Genomic DNA, 7970 nt, shown 5'->3' with positions numbered 1-7970 from the left:
AATCCTAAACGGGATACGTCGAAGTTTTTTCTGACGACGGCTCCCATTCTGATATGGTGGTCCGCTCCTTAATCCGTATTTAATTTAATTTAGTAATTTTTTAAAATCCTTTTATATTTTTGATTACAATTAATTCCAAATAAAAATTAAAAGCCTGGTAGAAGTTTTATGGCTAATGTCAAACACTCCCAATTCCATTCTCCAACAAACAGGTTCCCTCGGTCTGAAACGCCGCGTCCCTATTAAATCCTAAATGAGATCCTTTGAAGTTCTACCTGGTGTCTGTTCCAGTTCTAAGATACACTCCTTTGCATCCTTACGCCGCATTTAATTGAATTTAGTTGTTTTTTAAAATCTTTTTATATATTTGATTACAATTAAGTTTTATTTTAAAAGTTATTCATTACATAATTTGAATGCATTTTCTTTTTGTTTTAAACTTGTTTTGTTGCCATTTCCTTGAATGTGGTTTGGTTTGGTTTGCAATCGAAGACCCGTCTTGAAATAGAATCAATCTGGTTAATGTCTGTGTCAATTACAAAAGTTTATGCAAAATGGGATGAAAATGTCACTAAGAGAAAAGTTCAGTTTCGCTTTAGATGAAGGGCGGCGCGTGCATCCGTTTCTATATGTCTCTCTTACATTAAGGGTCTCAAACGTGTGGAAAGTGTGTTGTTCTTTGTGTTTGTGTATAATAATGGATTATAATATAGCTATATATTGTGTCTTAAGTCCAAAATTGCCATCGTCTAGTATCGGTTGTAACGGCCGCGCGCGCGATTACGTTGTGGCGTTGCCTTGGGCCCGGCGGCAGCGCGGGCGGGCGTTGCCTTCTTGGCTGGCGATGGCGAGGCATCGGCTGGGGCAGCAGCTCCACCTGCGGCTGGACTGGCGCCAGCAGCCGGTGTGGCAGCAGCAGCAGCAGCAGCGGCTGCGGCAGGTGCCTTGGCCGGCGTCTTGGCTGCTTCCGGTTTGGCCGGTGTTGCTGGCTGGGCAACCGGAGCGGGAGTTGGAACTGGTGTCGGCTCTGGCTCGGGTTCGGCCTCTTGTTCGGCCTCCTCCTCCTCTTCCTGGGTCTCCATCTCCTCACCGTTTTCCTCGCCAGCGGGTTCTTCCTCGGCTGCCTCCTCTTCGCCCTCGGCATTCTCGGCCATTTCAAAATCTTCATCATCGCCGGTGGCTTCCGATGGATCGTAAAGCTCACCCTCGCCAGCCTCGGCAGTCTCCTCGGCGGCGCCCTCAGCAGCCGGTGCCTCGGTCTCCTCGATCTTGCGCTTCTTGCGCTCGTTCTCCTCAAGGGCAGCGGCGGCGCGCTTTTGTGCAATCTTAGTATCGCTGGACTTCTCGTTGATGAACTTAAGGAAGTTGCGATGATGGGTGGCGGTGCGCGAGTGAATCTCGGCGGTGACCTCTGTATCAAAGAACTTACTGCAGACGGCGCACTCGAAGCACTCAAGCTTTGAGATCAGGGCTGGTCCTACGGGACGTTGCCAGTTGTACTTGGGCAGACGGGTGTCCACCTCGCTGGGAATCTCGTCGCCTTCGGCAAAATCAAGAATGCAGTCCTCGGGATCGACTGGCAGGGCGACCTCTTCCTCTTCCTGGCTCTCGTTGAGCTCTTCACCCTCCTTGGTTTCATCGGCGGCCTCCTCACCCTCCTTTTGCTCCTCACCTTCAGCTTCCTCGCCCTCGGCACCCTCCTCACCCTCCTTCTTGACTTCAGTGGTCTCCTCACCCTCCTTTTTGATGGGCTTCTTCTTGCGCTTCTGTGGTGGACGCAGATCGCGTGTCTCCTCCTCGGCGGTGCTGATGGGCAAGGTCTGACGCTTGCGCTCGCCCACCTTCGTATTGTTCTCGGCAGCCTTCTTCAGATGATCGGCCGAAAGCAAATGAGTATCGTAATCGATGCGTGTAGCAAACTCCTTGTTGCACTCCACACACTTGGGATGAAGGAACTTCTTCAGCTGCAAATGGCCCTCAGACTTGCGATGGGTTGAAATGTGACCATGGAAGTTGAGATCGCACATGGTGCAGTAGTCCAACTGGCGCTGCTTGCTCTTGCCCATGCGCTTCAAACGATCAAACTCAATGGACTTGAGCTGCTCGGCAATCTTGGCCTCCTGGCGGATCATGTTGGCCTTTAGGCGATAGCTCTCCTCGATGCCCTCGCGCATCATCAAATGGGTGCGTCCCTTGATGTGGTTCTCGAACGAATTGGCGTCCCACATGTGCTTCTTGCACAAATGACAATAGAACATATCATTGGGCACGCTAGCGTACGGCGACTCCTTGGGAGTGGTGATACTAATATCAGATGTGATTGTGCGGAAAGAGTAGAAAATAAGTTTTATTAGTCAACTATGTTTAGTACGAAGGCATGCGCGTCTGGGAGAGCATGATGGCTGACTTTAAAGACGGCAGTCGAGAAGTCACGCTGAAAGGATCACAGTGGAACATAGACATACATATCAAATATATATATTAATAGTTCTGGCAAGGATAATATATATCGATTGAATGGATGATGAAGTTAATTCCCTTTAAATGATTCTTGCAATACAAATGTCGTGATTGAATGGATGCTGTGAGCTTCAAAGTCAAAAAGAGTCGTAGCGAATCTCTCTTGTTGATTTTGTTAAAGCCAATTTATACCCCTGCAATATAAGATACTCTTATGACATTATTCAAAACAATATTGATCGGACAAAGCTGCAGGGGTATATATATTATTCGGTGAACCGAAAAGCCTTCAAATGTTTATCATGAGAATGAAAGCCCGTCCTTAAAACTCCCTTAATGATATCAATGAATAAATACAAAATATGTTAGCATATGCAAAACAGAAGCAAAATATAAATACGTAACACTGTAAATCAAAAATATTCAACATATATATATATATATATTTCTAGACCAATCTGTCGGCCAGGCTTTATATAACCTAAGACCCTAACATCAACCCAGTGAGAATGTATGTTCTTCTATTCGAAAAAAAAGTAAATAAAGAAGAGGGGGAAACATGTATATATAACCCCCATTTAACTCGAGGAAATTAATTGTGATTATTTTTGGAGAAACTTATCAAATGCATTGGAAAAACTTGAAAATTAAGTACTTAAAAATTATTTGCGTTTATATACGTATAACTTTTTGTTGTTGAAGATGCATTATTAAAAAATATTTGAAGATTTTTGTGGAGGGAAAAAATTGCGAATTGAGCAACTTTTCGCTGTTGGTTGTTGGTAATGTTGTATTGGAATTGTTGTATTGCATTTTTTTTTTGTTTTTTTTATAATTGATTTTTTATAGTAGTTGTACTCTTACCTCTCGATTTTCTTTTCGCCAGGAGTAATTTCCTTCTTTTTATTAGTGTTGGCATTTTTAGCCAAAAGTTTCTTGGCACGATCAAAAGCATTCTGCTTACGAATGCCGCCGGCGCCCTGCTTTTGGGGGGGCTTGGGACCACCAGTAACGCCACGATTTTGGAAACCTCCTTGGCCACGACGATTATTGAGACGATTGCCGGCACCGCCACCGCGATTGACCATCTTTATGTTTGTTTTACACATACATAGTTCATACAATACATTTGAGTAGTTCGCATATATATTAGTTTATAAAATTTGATTTTCGTTTTTTGTTGTTGTTCATTTTGTAAATATGGAAACGCATGGAACACATGGAATGGATAGATAGATTCGATCGATATCGCAATCGTTATCGTTATCGATATGGTACAATTATAAATTGATCGTTACAGATATACAATTAAATCGTTATAGATATAAATAATAGCAAAACGAACGGATGCATATAAATATATATATATGGCAATAGACCATTTACAATATTTGATTGTTCAGCGGAATAAGTTTCCATTTTGACAGTGGGACAGAATTCACATTAAAGTAGATGTTGATATAGATAGATATATATATAGATTATATATAGATAATGCAATTGGTCAATTCGGCGGGGCGGTTCGCGCAATCAGTCGACGGGGATGTTTGTTGTTGAAGTCGTTGGCGTGGCGGCGCGTGGCATTTTGTGGTGTTTATTTATGTTTTTATTTTTGGATATATTGAGAAACACAAACGGGCGGGCATAAGAACCGAATTGGATTATCGGTTATCGGTTTTGAGTTCGATTTCGATTATTCGAGTGAGTTCGATCAGAGCAGGAACGTTGAAGAAGAGTGGCGATGTGTTAAATAATTGTTTTTGTTATTTATGTTTTTTTGGTTTTTGGTTTTGTTTTTGTTTTTTTGGTAATTGCAAGTTACAGTTGCACCATCAATCAGTACCAGTACCAGATCGGATCGGGTTTTCAGTTTCAGAGCAGAGCAGATTAGAAGAGTTCAATCAATCAATCAATCAATCAGTGGGCGTCGCATTGGAAGTGGCATCGCATCGTTGTGTTCATAATTGCGTTTTTTTTTGCATTTTGTGTGTTGTGTTGCGTTGTTTGTTTGTTTGTTCGTTCGTTTTGTTGCATGTGCCGCAAAATTGCCATGTTTATTAATTTAGTTGATTTTTGTACATTATATATTTTTGAGTTAATTTCGAAATTGATTTGCATTGTATTTTATTGATCGGTTCATGCACAGTTGGCGCGCACACATAAATAATAAAAACAACAAATTATAAATTTTGCATAAACATTGTCCCAGAAAAGACAACACAATAGCAACAGAAAAGTTTTGTTGGCAGACACCAGCGCAACAATGGCAACAACAACAACAACAACAACATTGGTGGCAGCAACAGCAACAGCAGCAGCAACAACAACAACAATCACAGAATGCACGCAGTGACGACAACGTCGGAGACATCGGCATTGGATATATATATATATTTGATATAGATATATATATTTGATGTATAGGCACAAGTGGATGCATTTCGAAATGCGTTTTCGATTTCGATTCGATTTGCGTTTTGTGAGTTTGTTTTTGCAAACAAGCATCGAATGATTATTTTTTTGGTTTTGGTTTTTAGTTTCGTGTAGAAGAGAATAAAAATAAATAGTTGTAAATTAGAAAATTTGTGATTTGTTAAAAATCCAAAGATTTTTGATATTATTTGTACAAGTTAATTAAATGCCTAAATACATCTAAGTGAAATATGTTGTATAAGTTTACTTTAAAAGCATTGCTGTCTAAATATATCATCAGTATATTGTATATTATTATCATCATCATACTCTTTTCATCTTTTAAATGGAATATTTGTTGGCGGTACTTCATTTTAATTGGTACAAAAACATCGATTAAATTCAACAAATTGTGCTACACAAACAAAAATTTGCATTTAAAATGGAATAAATGCTTTTTTTCTATCGAAAACCTTCTCCTTCTCCTCCTCCTCCTCAATTACACAATAAACAGCAGGGTTCTCTCGCTCTCTTTTTGCAAATTTGTTGAATTGTTATATCTTTTTAGTTACAAACTACATACTACGCGATTTTTGTTTCTCTCTAATTAAAGCTTATGTCTTAATAAAAATCATAATATAAAAGGTTTCGATATTATCTCATTCTGCAGTGGATACGACAGGGCAGGAGTTGGTTTGTTTTGGGTTAGCCACACTTGTCTGATGTTATCAAAAATAAACGAGTTAAAGAAGTTGACGGTAAACAAAACTGAAACATTTCTAATTGATAAATGTCAAAAACAAAAAGATATTAATATTAAATATTCGTTATTAAATAAGAAATTCTATCAAGTCCTTTAAAAATGCGCATAATAAGAAGTAAACATGGCAGAAGACAAACAAATACTCTTATTAGCTTAAGGATCGAATTTTACATAGAGTATATCTACAACAAGACAAGATATTTTCAAGCCCAAAACTTGTGTTAAACTCAACTGCTCGCACTCAATCCACCAGAGAAGAGAAAAAGGCAGGAGATATAAAAAAAGTATTCATAGAATGTTGTGTGTGGGTAATCAGGTCGATTGCAAACTGAAATATCGTATACATACCGGTCCGCCGCGCTGATTGCGATTGCCCATGCCACCGCGTGGCAGGTCCAGCAGTGAGGGTGGATTCTGGTTTCTAAATAGATTGTTCAGCAGATTGTTGGCCAAATTGATGGCCTGGGCGTTCATCTGGCCACCACCTTGACGCATGTTGTTGCCAAATTGGCCGCCGCCGGGATTCTGCGACTCCCAGGGTGACATATTCATGCCACCCATGCGATTGGTGCCCATCGGGCCGCCGTATTGATTGCCGCCACCAAAGTTACGATTGCGATTCTGATTGCCACGGAATGCCATGTTTGCCTTAAGATTGCTGCCGTTAGCCAAATAATGTGCTGGACGTGACTGTTGTAATTGTTGTTGCGGATTGACCTTAACGCTGCAATAAAAAGACAGATGCAATATTATATATTTTATATTGAATTTTTGAGGATATGCGCAAAGATACCGAATATAGGATACTTAAATGGATTTAATGGTGGGTGTAAAATGTATTCAGTATCTTTGGTGGATTTTCTTTTAAGACTGCATACCTGACCATTGGATTTCTGGGATTGTGGATATATGTGTGGCTTGGAAATGTGTATATTTTTACTGTGTGTACGTGTGTGTGTGTGTGTGTATATATATAAATGTAGGCTTGTGTTCGAGATAAGCGAAAGCGTGCGTTTATGAAGCGTTTGTATAAGTTATGCAAAAAAAAATCTGGATGCGCGCTGAAAATAAAAACATCACAAATATGAAAACCTTGAAAACTATTTGAATTAATGCTGATTAGTGTAGTTAGTACTTTGAAGAACAAATGAATAGCTTCTAAGTTAGTAGAACCTTTGTTTAGTATTTACAACAACTATAGCGTGGGGTGAACGACCCTAGCGCCAGTGTTGCCAATTCAGAATTTGGCAAGCTGAATTTTGATATTTTCACACATCGCCAAACGAATTAACTTCTTCTTGGTATTTTTATGATGAGAATCATCAATTAGCGCACAGATATTAGATTGCCTTTAGCATCAGATTCGGCTACTTTTTATAAACGATAGCTGGTAACACTGTCAAGCGCAGATACATACACAAGAAATGCATTAAAAGAGGGTAGCATTTGCGTATATGCGTGTACATGTGTACTTAATGATTTCTTTTATATGGTACATATAGAATAGTACCTGCTTGAATGGCTTTGCAGAACAAACAATACAAAAGGAAAAGTAGACAGTTTGTTAGCAGAAACATGAAAACTGGTTTTTAGTAGAGCACTCGAAATCTAAACAACATAACCGGCTGAAAATAGCGGCAAAAGCAGTGCTGGCAAAAGGTGAATGTCTATCTAAAAAAAAAATAAGATGGCGGCCAAGCGACTTGGTGCGTATGTGTGTGTGTGTGTTAGTGCGTGCGTGTGTCGGCAGAAACACCACCAAGCCGCTGAGTCAGAAAACCGGCACGGAAAAAATGTAGATTTAAGTAGCTGGCTTTCGCTTATGTACACAAAACTAAACAAAGTATTAAGATAAGATATTTCACCATATTTTCAGTCAGACAAAACTGCATTGTGCGCAGTAATAAAATAGAAAATAAACGTGCTACAAACTAAAAATAGTTTACTTTTTTAATGTCTAGGTTGCATAAGTATATGAAGTATAGCAATCGCGTATAAGCATCTTTAGGCACAATGGCAGCAATAAAAATCAATAATTAGATTGCAGGCGAGTTGAGAAAAATATCTGCCAACAGATACACACACACACACACACGCACCCAGAATTTTTTCACACATAAGAAACTACGAGAAATCATGCGTGGGGACTTACGTTGCGGAAGCTATTGATGCTTTGCAGCTCGATGCACTTTATTTCACTTGCTCTAATTATTTAAACACGTTTTTTCCAATAAATTTAATTCTAATTTAAAGATGGCTGCCTGTTGTGAATATATATTCCCACACACGACGAGACAACTTTTCTTAGTGAGCTGCAAGTAATGTGCAGGGCTTA

The 7970-nt window shown here is 39.7% G+C and overlaps 1 protein-coding gene across 1 annotated transcript; it reads right to left on the bottom strand.

Moving 5' to 3' along the window:
- Positions 1 to 419: 419 nt before the first annotated feature.
- On the bottom strand, positions 420 to 7936 carry LOC115771053 (zinc finger protein on ecdysone puffs). Its single transcript, XM_030716600.1, has 4 exons — positions 7788 to 7936; positions 5984 to 6359; positions 3325 to 3548; positions 420 to 2304 (listed from the first exon to the last, which is right to left on the bottom strand). Exons 2-4 carry the CDS (start codon positions 6275 to 6277, stop codon positions 750 to 752), a joined length of 2073 nt encoding a protein of 690 aa, XP_030572460.1. The 5' UTR covers positions 6278 to 6359; positions 7788 to 7936; the 3' UTR covers positions 420 to 749.
- Positions 7937 to 7970: the final 34 nt, after the last annotated feature.

This window comes from Drosophila novamexicana, unplaced genomic scaffold, assembly GCF_003285875.2.
Source record: "Drosophila novamexicana strain 15010-1031.04,08,12 unplaced genomic scaffold, DnovRS2.1 tig00000024-arrow-pilon, whole genome shotgun sequence".
In the NCBI taxonomy this organism is placed as follows: Eukaryota; Metazoa; Arthropoda; class Insecta; order Diptera; family Drosophilidae; genus Drosophila; species Drosophila novamexicana.
This window is presented reverse-complemented; position numbering and strand designations above follow the sequence as displayed.

Bases quoted from the DNA above. Each gene is read 5' to 3' on its own strand.
- LOC115771053 (XM_030716600.1), bottom strand. From the start codon at position 6,277: ATGGCATTCCGTGGCAATCAGAATCGCAATCGTAACTTTGGTGGCGGC. The intron at 3,549-5,983 runs GTATGTATACGA...ACAAACATAAAG, and splicing joins GCAATCAGCGCGGCGGACCG to ATGGTCAATCGCGGTGGCGG. The intron at 2,305-3,324 runs GTAAGAGTACAA...ATCTGATATTAG, and splicing joins GGCGAAAAGAAAATCGAGAG to TATCACCACTCCCAAGGAGT.